The 14,744-nt window shown below is 41.9% G+C and overlaps 3 protein-coding genes across 3 annotated transcripts; 1 reads left to right on the forward strand and 2 right to left on the reverse strand.

The window, feature by feature from the left end:
- Window positions 1-261: 261 nt before the first annotated feature.
- LOC122319551 (probable E3 ubiquitin-protein ligase IRF2BPL) lies at window positions 262-9,297 on the reverse strand. Its single transcript, XM_043206946.1, has one exon. It carries the CDS (start codon window positions 1,678-1,680, stop codon window positions 1,513-1,515), a length of 168 nt encoding a protein of 55 aa, XP_043062881.1. The 5' UTR covers window positions 1,681-9,297; the 3' UTR covers window positions 262-1,512.
- A 305-nt stretch (window positions 9,298-9,602) lies between these two features.
- Window positions 9,603-10,247, forward strand: LOC6531106 (protein GSKIP homolog). The gene has a single exon (XM_002091904.4). It carries the CDS (start codon window positions 9,763-9,765, stop codon window positions 10,111-10,113), a length of 351 nt encoding a protein of 116 aa, XP_002091940.1. The 5' UTR covers window positions 9,603-9,762; the 3' UTR covers window positions 10,114-10,247.
- A 3,346-nt stretch (window positions 10,248-13,593) lies between these two features.
- On the reverse strand, window positions 13,594-14,668 carry LOC6531107. Its single transcript, XM_002091905.3, has 3 exons — window positions 14,276-14,668; window positions 14,041-14,193; window positions 13,594-13,977 (listed from the first exon to the last, which is right to left on the reverse strand). Exons 1-3 carry the CDS (start codon window positions 14,348-14,350, stop codon window positions 13,633-13,635), a joined length of 573 nt encoding a protein of 190 aa, XP_002091941.2. The 5' UTR covers window positions 14,351-14,668; the 3' UTR covers window positions 13,594-13,632.
- Window positions 14,669-14,744: the final 76 nt, after the last annotated feature.

Genomic DNA, 14,744 nt, shown 5'->3' on the forward strand with positions numbered 1-14,744 from the left:
GGGAAAGATCCGAAAGTGCGCCAAATGCAACTAAGCGATACATAATACCGTAAGGAAAACAGAAATCCCCACCGAAAACCCCGCCGATGCCTGCCAGATAAAAGATGATTGAATGCAACTGGCTGGCGCTGAGTCCACGAATTCCCCGCCAAAAATCCCCTGTCTTCTTGTCTGATTAACATAAATCGTGCTGGCTGCCGCTGCCCGACTATATCTTATTTCGATTTTTTCCCTCGCCTTCGGTTTGTTTAGCTTTATTTTTTTATTTCATTTTTTTTGACTTGGTTTTGTTTTGTTTTTCTTTCTCTCAAATGAACTACGGGCTTATGCAAAAGCTCGGATGGCGGCGGCACAGGCAGCAGCAGAAATTGAATGGAAGCGAGCTGAAAAATAAAAAATAAATAAAAACGAAAGGCACCACTGAAATGAAATTCAGATGGAGGAGAAGGAGCTCCATGGAGCTCCAGCAGGAGTAGCTGGTCGTCCATGTGGATGGTAGATGGGGGATTGTGGATTGGATAGAGTGGATATGGAGTGGTGGGCAGCGGCAACAACACATCAGTGCCTGCCTGCTGACTTTTATTGCAATCGCAGGTCTCGAATGCGGCGCAGTCTGAAACTTCGAATACGGAGGCCAAAACTTAACCCATTTTCACGCCAGCTGGCTGAAAAGTGACTGCTTTAGAACGCCTAACTGATTTAAAACAGTTTACAATTAACTGAATTAGAATTAGAATTCTGTCTATAGGTTGAACAATGAATGAGTTTCAAGATAGTTCTTAGAACGCATTAAACGAAATGAATAACAAAAAGATAATGACTTTCAAATAAAGTTATAATCATTATGCATACATGTCAAGTTGCTGTGAGTAAAACCAATTTGAGTTGCAACAATGTAGACTGCTTCCTTTGTCTTCAAAATCGAATCTTTTTAAAAGCAATCGAAAATCGAAACCAGTGACGGGTTAAACTTTTTGCTGATGAGCATGAGAATGATGTTGCTGTCGGGCTCCTCAGGCTTTCATCCTTTGGGTTCCCTTGCTTTTTTATCTTTTTGTTTTTTTCGTTTTTGTCTTTCCCTCACTTTGGTTTGAACTTCATTGTTGGCTCGCTTAAAATTCCAAACAGCAAATTGCAACTGCCAACAATTTCGAGGCTATCAGTGGCATAGCATCAGGCAACCACGTCGCTGGTGGCTGCTGCTTCTGCTCCTGCTCCTGATGTTGCTGCTGCTGCTGCTGCTGGTGGTGGAGATGCCGATGTTGCTCCTACCACTGGCAGTAATTTTATGCAAGATGCTATCTCAACACACCTCAACACGCCTGCTGGCGGAGAGGCAGAGAAATGCATGTAAGCCATTTCACTGGGTTCTGCCATGCTTCTTGGCCATGCTTGGTTGGTCTGCTGTTGTTGTTGTTGCTGTTGCAAGTATGACAAACAGCCTGCTGCCGTCTTTTGAATGGAATTCAATTCCCATGCAGCAGGGGCAGCGGCGGCACAGCAGCAGCAACTCTAGACGTCTCTCACATCTCGTGCCTTTTGTCTGCCTTTTATCTGCTGATGTTGCTGCCTTCGTTGCTGCTGTTGCTGCTGCTGCGGCTGCTGCTTCTCGGCACAGCAATACTTGTTTAGCTTGTTTGCCGCTGCTGCTGCGGCTGCTGCTGCTGCAGTTATTGCCATTGTATCTTGATGCCTTTCAAGTGCCAATTGTGCGACCGCCCGAACCTTTTTATTTCAATTTTTTCCCCCCCATTTATTTTTTTTTGCGAGACAAACTCATTGCTTATTTAATTTAAGGTGGGAATTTCAGCGTTTTCCCCTTCTTTACTTTTGTGTCACGAGCGAATTTATTCAAATTGAGTTGATAATAGTTGCGCTACAGCTACTGCTGCTGCTGCCGGCAATGCCATTCAAGTGTTAATTGTTGTCGGCACCCTTTTGAGGATCTGAGAAGATTTGTTGGGTATTTAATAAATATTTGCACAGCACAACAACGAACGACTGTCAGGTTTAATCAACAATGAGAACAGCATTTGCTCTCCTATGGCCAGCTCCTAGCTCTAGACCCCAGTAATTCACGATTTCCTGCTGTAATTGAAAAGATACCAAGACAAGTTGCTGCTGCTGCTGTTGCTGCTGCTACGGCAGCAACATTTCAACCAGTCGACGGCAGTCGCTGTAGTGCATTAATTATTCATGAGTTGTCGCGCAGGCGACATTGCAGCTACAGCTACAGCTACAGCTACAGCAGCAACAGCAACATTAGCAGCAGCAACAACTCAGAGACAGCGGCAACATAATTATTCATGCGCGCTTATCGCCAGAAAGGTAGGCAACACCATTTTAACCACAAGCGGATTATAATTATCAACAGTTGCCATCAGAGCTGACGGACGGACAGGCGGGCAAACGGACAGACAAGCGGACAAACGGACAGACGGGCGGTCAGTTGCTGCTACTTGGAGGCGCAGCAGCAACATGTTGCTGGCGGTGCACAATACACGGCTAATGACTATGATGATTAAGATGATGATGATGATGATGATGATGACGACGGCGATGATGGTGAAGCCAAAAACGCGCTGCAGCAAATATAATTACACGGCCAACAACAAGACAGACAGCTGCTTTAATTGATGTTGATTGCTATCAACAACACTGCCTCCGAGTTCTTCGCATTTTGTCATAGTCTCCAGCACCAGCAGCACCACCACCAACAGCACGCTCAATTGTAATTCTTTTCATTGCCCTCTTTTGTCAGAGGTGGAAACCTTTCCAAAATAATGAACTGTAAAAACATGAACACAAACAATGGGAAAAATCTTTTATTGCATGTCAGCGTGACATTAGGAGCAATCTTGGCCCAAACAACTAAATTAGCATTACTAAATTGTGCTCGTATAAAAACTAAATCGAAAACGGAACCTAATAAATGCCCACGCTATTAAATATATAAACTGGGTAAAAACAAAAACATAACTTAAATAACAAATAAATAAACACTCGGTTTAAAAACTTATCATTAGAACTAGCTCGTGGCAAAGAAAATCGCATTCAAGTTATTATTATTAAATATTGCATGTGTTAACACCGTAGAACTAAGCTCATTAAAGGAAAGGCATTAAGTCAGAGTTATTAATTATATAAGCTGCTTACAATTCAATACTGCAGCTTTTGTTTTTATTTTTCCCATCAATTTAAGAGACAGGCTAAATGTTATGGCTCATAAATAGGATTTATTGTAGAGCCAATAAAAAGTGGAATTAACCAAATTCAAGTTGAAAGCTCAACAAAACACAAATATATAACATTAATGTGCAAAATAATATGCAATAAAGGAAAGACATTAATTTGAAATTAGTGGACAAGCTGCTTACATTTTAACTTAATTTCTTTTGGGCCTTAAATTTTTTTTGCTTACGTATTTCTTTTGGCACCACGAATATAATGGCCCATAAATTGGATTTATAATTTAGCTGCTGCAGCTAATGTTCGCACATATATATTTTATGCTTTAATATACACATTTATTTTCCGGACCATTTGGGTTTATTACCCCGAGCGGTAGTTAAGTTATTTTCGTGGTAATTGAAACTCGGAAACGATTGTCAAGGCACCTTTTTATTCCGCACTTACATATATATATTTTGCCGGCTTAACAGAAGTCCTGTGATGAATCAATCAAAGCTTAATTTGCCTTGGGATCCACGCAGTAAGCATTTAAATTTTAATTAACATTTTTGAATTGTGCAAAACGAGCATTTCCCTTCTCTTTCATTTTGCGTATTTATCCCGTAAAAATCTCCATTCAGGCCATCTCTTTTGCTCTTGTAATGGAGTTTTTGGTGTGCAAGGGGGGGGGAAGAGTGAGCAAGCAGGAGAGAGAGAGAGAGAAAGAGAGCGAGCGAAAGAGAACGAGCTGCGGCAGCCATGTTTGTTGTATGGCGCTCACTCATTAAAGCCTGGCTGTGCGAGCGAGACAGCAACAGGCTGCTACAACTTTTGGCGCATGTTGAGCTGCGCATGCAAAAAAAGCAAAAAGGATGTGGAAAAGGAAGGGGACGGGAATCCGAGGGAATAGGATTGGGAATGGGAAAAAGGAAGAGATGGAGAAGGAGAAGGAGAAGGAGGTGGTGGGGGGCAAGGTGGTTGTACAGAAGGGAGTGGTGGGGTGGAGTAGATGATGGGAGAGCTGGGGGAAATGGGAAACTTTGCGACGCCTGCTGGCTTTTAGTTTGCCTTTTAAATGTTTAAACGATTAAGTCGAATTTTAATTTGGCCGCAAAGCATAACACGACTTTACACACACACTTCTTGCTTGCTGCCTTCTGCATGGGAGTGTGTGTGTGAGTATGTTTGCGTTTGTGTTTGTGTTTTTTGCCCCTGGGTGCGGACCGAAACTAACAGAAATGTAAAGCAGGCAATAAAGTGGCAACACGCTGACTTTGCCCATAAACTAACTAACCGAATCTGTTTGGGGGCGTCGCTTTCTGCTCGCGTTTTGTTGTTGCCTGTCCACTTAGAGATGGAAGTGCAGACGATAAACGATAGACATGCAAATCAGTGGGACCAGGCCAGTGATTTATGCTTGTTTGTTCAATCAATAGAAAAAGTGAGACTGCTTAAATTAACTAGTGCTTGCTGTAAAATAATTAACAGTGGTACACAGCTAAAATATCCATATAAACACTTATATATGCTTTTATAGAAACATCTTGCTTGTTTCGTAAGAGAACTGTGGGAGTTTCGTTGACGAATAATAATACCATCATTATTGTGAACATCAAAACCCATAAAGATGGTAATTTTATGATTTTCTTCGTTGTTCATAAAGTTTTAAGTTTTTGCTCCCAACGCCTTTGGGAATCGGTCCAAATGGATGATATTTAAACGACTCTCTCCACTTTGGGCTACAAGTGGGGGGGGAGGCTGAAAAAGTACTTCAGCAGCCAAAAGATGACTCGTCGTTTTTCCTTTCTCTTTTCTGCCATGCCCATGCCCATCTCTGTTTTTCATTTGTTGCCGACACTCATTAATGTTTAAAGTGTTTTATGATATGCATAATTGCTTGTACAGATAATAAAGTTTTCCGCCCGACCATTGACCACCCCCGCTTAGCTTTCGGCCCCTTGGGTCATTTGTCCATTCACTTAATTAAAATGCAAATGGAAATTCCTCAAATGGCCTGCAGTGCGACGGAAAAGTCATGGGACAGTGAAATTGCTGGGGAAAGAGAAACGTGCATAGCTGATGACCCTCTTGATGACAGGTTCCTCGATATTTTTGCTGCAGAAGACACAATGTGTTAAAAATTTGTAGCTTTAAACTGCTTACCGCGTAATTCATTTCATTGCTAACAGATCTTGATACGGAATTTCCCACAGCTTCTTTTTATCAGTGTACGCCAGATATTTGCGGAAGTTTTCCCCCTGTGCATTGTCTTTGTGACTCTTGCATCTGTATCTGTTGCTGTTGCGACTGCTACCGAGTTTACGACGCGTGAACGGCAACAGCAACTCATCCACAAAAGAGGCGACAAAATCCTCTGCTTTTTTGTTATTTTTTACTTCCCCCTTAACAAGAGGGGAATACGATCTTCGATGCTTCTGCTTCATCAGCTTCTTTCTGCCTCCCCGTTTTTTTTTCTTTTTTTTTTTGTGTTTTATCAGTTTTGTTTTTATTGTACAAGCGTTTCCAGTGAATTTTTTGATGATATCTTTGAATGTTAACATTCACAAAAGCGTAAAAATTCCTGCCCCTCTTCCCTCTTTCAGCCTTCCAGATACCCTCGCAAACCCCTCTTCTGGCATTAGTTTATATATCGGCTTTATGAGGCACTTTTTACTGCTCAACCTCTGCTCTGGACCCTTAGTCCTCCATGTGTGTGCGTTCGTTTGAGTATTAAGTGAAATTCTTTTGTGTCGACAAGCGAAAATAAAATTCACACAGTGCCGAACGTGCCGCAGAGAAAGAGGGGAGAATAAGGCAAACACTGTGAGAAAAAGGGTTTCATTTATAGTATAACAGTTCAACTAAAAGTACACCTCAAAATGTCAAGTTGATTAAGATTTTAAACAGCTTACATACTACGTGTTTTAGAATCATACCTTTGATTCTCTTTTTATATTTATATTGCATGCCATTTACCTTTGGCGAATAATAGTCAAAGCATTTTTTTTCTGTGCATGGGAAAGAGGAAGGGAATCGAAGTCACACAATGGATTTTAGGGGGAAGGACGAAGGGTTGGCGGTTGTTTAACTGGCAACTGGGACTTGATGATGATGCCGCTTTGCTCCGCATCTTTCCTCACCTCTTGTCTCTTTTACCTTAGTTGTTTTTCATTTTTTTTTTTTTTTTGGATTTTTACCTGGCGGGCACAATCTCTCACAATAACAACAACAAAATCGGGGAGGGTAAAAAGGTGCAAAAGCAACAACAAAGGAACCGAAAACGACCGGCTGACGGAGTGAGAACAGCAACAGCAACAACAACAACAACGAAATACACCCAATGACAAGCTGCTCGGCAATTTGACATAATTTATACGTCAAATTACTGCAAATTGATGCTAAATGGCTTCAAATTGAATTGACTGGCGCAGAAGAGGCAACAACAACAAAAATAGCAGCAACAACAACAAATGTATGCGAACGGAAAAAGTGCCAACAAAAAGGAGGCAACAACAACAACAAAATGTAGCGCCCTGGCGGCAAACATGGCAACAACAATACCGACTTGAAAAAAATCAGCAAAGCCAACTTACCGTGTCGAAAGCTGTGGTTCTTGTAGTTGTAGCTGTGCTCACTCAAACGAAAACATTTTGAATTTTCAACGTGGGGGCATCTTGTGTTGCTGTTGGTGTTGCACGTGTTGCCATTGCCGATGATGTTGCTCTGGTTGTTGTCGAAGTTGCTTTCTGTTGCTGTTGTTGCTCTGGTTGCCTACGGTGTTGCAGGGTGTCGGAGTTGTTAATGTTGCTGCTGTCTGTGTTCTTAGTGTTGCATCTAGGTTGCTGTTGCAGCTTTGGTTACTGCGGCTGTTTCTGCTTACATGGCTGTTGCTTTTAATGTTGCATCTTATAATAAATCTTATATCTTAGATCCCTTCAAGTTTTTGAGATGTGGATGTGACTTGGGTTTGTTTGTTGTCCTTTTTATACGCTTTTAATTTATGCAGGTCTATGCACTACTTGCCACTAGTCAGCCAGATAAGCGACATTCAAGAACAACAACCTAAAAGTAGCTTCAAGTAGAAGTAAATTCCCTTTGAAGGTGCGAAAATGTATCTGGACGGACAACATTACCGACACCCTTTGAATTGAACTTACCTGCCATTCCCGCAACCTTCTTCCCTAATAACAGGGTACAGAGGAGCGAAAATTACCCAGTTATCCGCAAATTGGAGCGATCTCAAAAAGGAACTGGCAAAGATAAAGTCACGGCATACCCTTTTTTCCACTTTAATGATTTCCCATACAACTCAGATGGTTATTTAAAGAACATCATCCCATGAACAGCATTTTAAATACACATTTTTAGAAACGAACCCTTAGCCATTTTTCACTAATTTGGAATTTTCCCTCTCCTTATCGTTGCAGGTATGCACTTTTGTCTTAAATCAGATGACCTAGGATGTTCGCAAAACAGCTCAATTGCCGGCACACCCACTCAGTGTCTTTCACACCTTTAGAAAATGTAGCTGGCGAAAATTGTGTAGGTAAAAGGAATGGGAAAATAACACAAAAAAAAATCCATTTCAGCGCGAAGAAAGAAAGCCATAAAGTGTGCAATCGCCATGAAAAAAGTGCAACTGTCAACGGAACACAAAAAACTTTGTTGTTTACAATTTGCCGTTGCAGCAGCAGCAGTGCGCTTGCAAAATATTGAATTCAATTTAAAGCGCAAGAGGCGTTCATAAATCTCCGACAATTGTGGGCCCAAGGAGCGGTAGAAAGGCGAAAGGCCCCGCGGGCGGGGACTTGGTGGAGAATCGGTGAAAGAGTTAAAGTCGGATTATGGTCATGTACCGAACTCCCTTACCAGCCCATTCCCTCCCATACCACACCACACCATACCATTCCGAAACCATTATTCTCTCCGCAGTCGCCTTCTCATCCGCTCACTCATTTATTCCTTTTGATTGCAGTCGTGCGAGTGAGATGCAAGCGGGGGGAGATCGTAAACTGTCAGCGCAATTAAAATAAATTGAAACTGAACTTTCACACACAGTGAAAAATGATTCAAAAACTCGAGACTTTAATAAAACAAATATTTCTATGAATTGTAGTGATCAAGATACCAAGTCTATTGCCATACCAGTTTCAAAACTACAACCCAATCCAAAATCCCAAAAAATTTTTGTTCTGATTGGCTTATTATTAAAACCAGGCTATCATAATATTATGTATGTATATATATGCAAACTTATTTTCCACTGTGTGAAAAGAAAATTGAACACAACTTTTCCCGCCCAGCTGTCGCATAATTCATCAACTATTTAGGCGGCAACAGAAGGAAAAATTAAAGAAAAATTTGCGTGTGTGTCGCAAAAAGTTTTTCATTTTTAGCATCTTGATTGTTTGAGGGCGGGCAAGTAAGAGAAGGGGCGGGAGGCCCTGAAAGATGAAGCAGAGAGCAGGAACTTTGCCTGGTAGCCGGGCCAGAAAACGGCTTGGCTTGCCTGCCATGGCCATGGGCAACTAAATGAACGTTCCACAGTCTTTGGTCTTCGGTCCCCAGTCCTCTGCTGTCCGTAAGCTGTCCGTCCCTTTTGGTCCGTTCCGTCTGTCGGGTAACCCATCTCTTTTACCCGTTCCAGCGACCGTCTCTTTCTGTGCGCTTACCTTCCTTCTCAGCTCGTATCTCAAATTGTTCAACTTCATCAGCAAAAAGTAAGGGAAAAGATGCTGCTGCTGTGGATTGTGGATATGTACTGTGCAAAATTTGGAAATTTTAAAGTTCTTTTTTATATAAAAATCCAAATGATTTACAAAATCAAGGACAATTCAGTGCTCTATGTTATACAAACCAACGTTGCAACTTAAAACTAAAATTGTTTCAAAGGTACAAGTCACATCTTATACAGTTGAAAACAAAAACTATATAAAACTATACATATATTTGCTGTGTATCAAATCACACCAAGTCAAGTTTTCCCTCTTCCCCTCTACATATATATTCCCTGATCTCGCCCTACTCTTCATTCGATTGTCATGAGTCTGAGCCCGAGACTCCTTTGCTTTTGTCCTTTTTGTTTTCCAACGGCAGCAGGCAGCGTCAGGAGACCAAGACCCCGAGGTCCCAGAACACTTGAGCTGGGTTTCTCTGCGTTGAGGAAGTCAAGGCGGCTGATATGGTAGGGAATTGGTAGGGTTCGGTGGGGAGGGGGAGTGAGAGGCTTAAGAGGAGCCGAACGAGGAGTTAAGCGGATGCATAATACGGAATAATGTCTTGAAAACGAAAAGGGAATGCTGTGCATCATTGGGATTCCGATGCTACTAAGATACCCTTCAGCTAAAAGGGCTGTGATGTGCAAAACATACGCATGTGATTCGGATTATTTTGGATTAATTTCACGTAATTAATATTACAGTGAGATGAGGCCTTCATTGCAACGCCTTATTGATTTAATGCAGGTAGTAATTAATTCATGGAATGGGAAATAACCAGAAGAACCAGGTTCACACAATACCATTGTATGTTCAATTCTGTCAAACTCCCCAGCCTTTTCTGTCCAAAATTCGAGCATAGAAATTTCTAGGAATGGCTCTCGTCCAGAGTGACGAAAACGACTTCCATGCCCTTCGTGAGGCGCAAAGGATGGTGGACTCGTGCCAGGACTTTGCAGACCACTTGATCGTGGCTGAATTCCTGCCCCATTGTCGCGGGGTGGCCTACATCAATATTCGCACCCTGGAGCAGGTCATCTATTGTGTGCAACTCAGTAGCGTCGGCTATAGGATCGTGTCCTATAACTTTGATGATGTGGCCGATGAGGTGGCCAATTGTGACACCGTCTATGCGTCCGCCCATCAATTGCTGGCAGGGATTAGTCCGCTGTATGGGGAGAAATATGGCTTTGGACGAGAGCCACTGCGGAAGCGAAAGGAGTAGTAGTCCTAAAAGTGGGCGTGGCATGTGAAGAATTTGTCTACTAATTGCTAATTGCCGCCCCAAAAAGTGATAATTAAGCGCTTTGCAGGTAAATGACTTGATTGCAATAATAAAGCCTGAAGCTGCGAGTTGGATTCGGGGTCTCCCATTTGATTAATTGCTGCCAAGTGAGCACAGATGGAGGGGAGACGGTGGAGCACGGGGCGGTGGCAGGGGCAGGGGCAGGTTGCCAGTTGATTGACTCAACTTGGCACTCTTCGGACCTTTTGTAGCGAAAAAAGTTAACAAGTTTTTGTGCCGTTCCACTTGACTGCCGCCGTCGAAGGAGGCGAATGAAGATGCAGACGGTTGGAGCTACAAGCTACAAGCTCCAATCCTCGAGCACCGTACATCGTACATCGTACACCGTACACCCAACCAAACCGAAACCAAACCCAACCCAACGCCGCCGAACTCAATGCCTCTCCAGCCCCAACTTGTATTCCTCATTTTGGTCGGGGCACCAAGCCAACTAAGGTTTTTATCTAGTTGAGTCCATCTAGTCGCTTTTCCGTCCGTCCCACGGGTGTCTGCTGTGGACAATTCACAGATACATACGCTGAAAACACACAGATGAACAGACGCAGATACAGGCGAACATCAATAAGAACGCTCGAACTGATGTGGGCAATAAATCAATTCATGATTTAAAACTAAAATCAAAGTGAGAATATTTTCACTTTTGTATACAGTTGTATTTAAAATTAAAGAATCATTGTGAAATATTAGAGACCGAGGTGACAGTTTGCTGTGTGTGAGCTCCACTGTAGTTGGGCGAACGCATTTGCTTTGGCGTCCGTATCGGCCATGTCTATCTGAGCTGGCTCTCCACTTGTCTATGCTCGTATATTTGTCCATTGAAGCATGCAATTGATTGCTGCAACGGCAACAGCAGCAGCAGCGGCAGCAGCATTATCCCCAACCTCTGAATATTGCCCCTTTGGAACATGCCCCTTCTCCGCCTCTGCGCTTTAATTGCCTTTTCATTGCAGCCCGTCGGCCTTTTGACTCAGTGCATCCAGCCCCCCTTTTGCCTCATCAGTGTGTACATGTGTGTGCGAGTGTGTGTGTGTGTGTGTAATTTGTGGTTGTTGTTCTTTGTTAATGCATTACATGAATTTTAACAAGCTTTGCATTCTGACTGACTATCCCCCCTTTTTGCCCCATTCGTGTGTTTGTTTATTGTAGCCGCATCTCTGCGAATGCAGACATAATTTAACCTTTGCCTGTCTCAGTCTAATGCATTTCATTTTGCCAATTTTCAATCAATGAGCATTGCAAATGGAAGGCGCATTTTAGATGGGCCACTTTCAGAAGATCTTCCAGTTAAATTAGTTGAAGCACGAAAAACTTGGTTATAAAACTAAGATCGTTTACAGAAAAAGCCATTTGGCATCGCCAAACGAAATTGAATTAAAATGAATATCACTTAATCAGGAGACAAAAACAAGTTCTATTTCGATTTTAGTATTTAAGTGAACTCGTTAAAAGGCTATAATGAAAACAAGTTTTTATAAATGCGATTGAAGTGATTATACGTCTTACTTTTTAACATTTGCGTGCAATTTCATGGTTTTATGTTTCCACTTTATGAATGGCCAAAAGCTATTCAAACAATGAACAATCTGTCGGAAATGGAAATAATTAGTTGTAAATAATGTTGATTTACTGATCTACTGTCACTAAAATTATCTAGTGAAATAGCACAATAAAATGCCAAACTGAGTGTATGACACTTGCAAATAATGTTTAAATCAATATTTTCCTTTTAATTATGTCTTTCAAAACGATTCATTTTTGAAGACATTTCACCTAAAAAAGACATTTTCCACTTTCCTCGCTTTATTAGAGACAATTAATATACACAAAAAGAAAGCAAGTGAAAAGGACCCAACATTTTTCTGCGTGCACCGCTCCCTGGAGTTTTCATGGAACCGCAAATTTTCCGTGTTAGTCCAACTAATTGGCTGCGTTTTTGGTTAATTAGCACACCAGCAGCTCCAGCAAACCATGACAACGTTGTCCATCGAAAATGAAATCTCTTTGCTGTCGCACACGCGCTTTTATTGGCACTCAAATTGGCAGCTAAACTTTGGCAACAACGAAAGCAACAACGATGATATCAACGGCAAACGGCAACCAGCAACTGGTAACTGGCAACAACCACAGCCACAGCAACTTGCACAGCAACCGAACCATCGACCACGACAACTATTTTGTCTGCATTAAAACGTTGTAATTATTTTATGCCAGATAACAATTTGATATTGTCAATGCTGCAAATGTTCAAGTCGCGAACAGATGGGACAGCCGCGGTATTCGCGGGGCAATCGAGTGCAAACTGTGTGAGTTAGATTGATGGTGGCTAAATGCAAATTGGTTGGTTGCCGTTGCCGTTGTTGTTTTCTGTTTACTGCTCCCCATATGCTAATCAGGGTGAGCCAGGCGAGTTTAGTTGCAGCGAATTAAATGGGTTTTAAAAGCTTGTTAGATCGTCATCTCTCGCATGTAATGCAATGAAAACACCATTTTGCACAAGCTAACCATTAAAAAGCATATTAAATCTGCTGATATAAACAAGATTTGCTATACTTTACTGGCGTATGTATGGCAAACGAGTAAAGTCGGGGAATTTTCGATTTAATTTCCCTCGTATTTGGCATTTTAAATATAACGTTAAAAAAATTCTTCAGAGATCTGTAAAATCGCCAGTGATTTCCATGCAAAGTTGGCTCACTCTAAACTGATTTTTTCGCCGAGCCAACAAGCGGAGCATTCGGAAAATGGGGAAATCACAGTGGCAGCCACAAGTTTTTCGAGGGGGGTGGGGGGTTGCGGTGGGGAGGAGCCGCATGCTGCTGTCATCAGTTGACAGCCAGCAGCAGCGTCGCCTTCGTCGTTGTAGCTTTTAACAATTTGCAATAAATTAGCCGAGGCAACTGTGCAGAGTTTTCACTTGAAATGCAACTCGAATTGCATTTGCAAGGGGTCGAAACGAGGGGAAAGTGTACAGAAAAAAAATGGAGAGACTTTCTTTGCTTTAAGCATTTCTAGTGTAAGCAGTGCTACCAAGGGTGGCACTTTTTGTTAATTAATCAATTAAATTAATTTGAGCTAGTTCGATTGTTTTGACATCTTCCATTTGCAACAACCTTTTTCTCAGTGCCAGCGACACTTGGTGCAATTTTAGCGCGACGTTCCCCTCCAACTGCCACTGCCGCAAACACTATTTTTCTTACCACAACCGTTTCCAAAACATGTCTTGCCAATTTCACACTCCAACTGCCTGCCTGCCCGACGTCAGTTGGCCTGAAAGCGATTTGTACCTGGCCCGGTTCATTTATTGGCCTCTGAGTCGGGCGGCGGATTTTATGACGATCTCATCGCAGCTGGAATTTGGCCCACACCTCGGAAATGCCCAACAGCAAAAACAGTTGGCAATAGAGTGAAAGATGTTCTGCGATTTAATGCATTGGGTATTTAGAACATTTTGGTTCTGACCCGCAGAACGGCGGCAACGGTGACTTCAATATCTGGTTGGGCGGTGATGATGGCTTCGCATTTATAGTAGCCGTCTGCCAAATAATCCGGTAATCCCTTGCCGTTCAGAGCGCAGCGGGTGAAATTGTAGGTCGCCTTGGGCCAAGGTGGTACATATTCAGTTTCATAGACCGGCAAATCGGTGCAGTTTCCCAAGTTCGGCATAAACAAGTCCTTGTAAAAGGTGTTGATGTATTCGATAAATTTCTGCGGTGGTATGGACATGGGAGTCAGTTTGTAATCCGACTCGTCACCGGAGTAACTGCTCAGTACGCGCATTTCAACCTGAAATTAGTAATTTCATAATTTGAAGGGTTACGGAATAAATTTTATTGGACTAGGAGTTACCGTCACACTATCGTCCATATCAATATTCCAGAAGAATGTGCCCGAAAATCCAAACTCCGACCTCGAAATGCGCTCGATTCGCAAATTCATGTCCATGGCACTGGGATTTGAGGTGGTGCCTCCAATCGATAATGGCGTTGCCTCCCAGTTGGTCTAAAAACAATAAACCATTTCCATATTTCACTGAACCATTTAAGGAACCCTTGTCTTTGTTTAATGAACAAATTTAACTCACCTTTGCTGCACAGCCATTGTAATTGTTTGCAAGAATGCACACGAATAAAAGCGAGGGAATGCAAAGCGAAAGCATTTCTCTGTAAATTGACAATATTAGTCGCAACCTTCTGGCTTTTATAGTATGCCAATTTAGATTAATCTTTCCAAAACATTTGTCGCACGAAAACTTTGTGTTCCATTGTCCACACAGTTAGATTATTGTAGTTGAAACAGGTGTAAATCATGTCAAACTTATCTAAATTTACTGATCGTCACGGAATTACCATCCAATTTTAGCAAATTACACAAGTTCACAACTCGTAACATGTTTGCATGGCCTAAAAAAATGTTTAATGCTCTTAATTGATAATGATGATACATTTTGATGATAAAGACAAATTTTATAAGTATTAAATAAACGCAATTTAATTTAAATCAATTCATTTTACATAATTTAGTACATTTTGTAAAGGCGAAAAAAAGGGGTG

This window comes from Drosophila yakuba, chromosome 2R (genome assembly GCF_016746365.2).
Source record: "Drosophila yakuba strain Tai18E2 chromosome 2R, Prin_Dyak_Tai18E2_2.1, whole genome shotgun sequence".
Classification (NCBI taxonomy): Eukaryota; Metazoa; Arthropoda; class Insecta; order Diptera; family Drosophilidae; genus Drosophila; species Drosophila yakuba.

Coding starts and splice junctions, on each gene's coding strand:
- LOC122319551 (XM_043206946.1), bottom strand. CDS start 1,680: ATGGCAATAACTGCAGCAGCAGCAGCCGCAGCAGCAGCGGCAAACAAG.
- LOC6531106 (XM_002091904.4), top strand. CDS start 9,763: ATGGCTCTCGTCCAGAGTGACGAAAACGACTTCCATGCCCTTCGTGAG.
- LOC6531107 (XM_002091905.3), bottom strand. CDS start 14,350: ATGCTTTCGCTTTGCATTCCCTCGCTTTTATTCGTGTGCATTCTTGCA. Junction 14,194..14,275: donor ACAATGGCTGTGCAGCAAAG/GTGAGTTAAATT, acceptor TATTGTTTTTAG/ACCAACTGGGAGGCAACGCC. Junction 13,978..14,040: donor ATATGGACGATAGTGTGACG/GTAACTCCTAGT, acceptor TACTAATTTCAG/GTTGAAATGCGCGTACTGAG.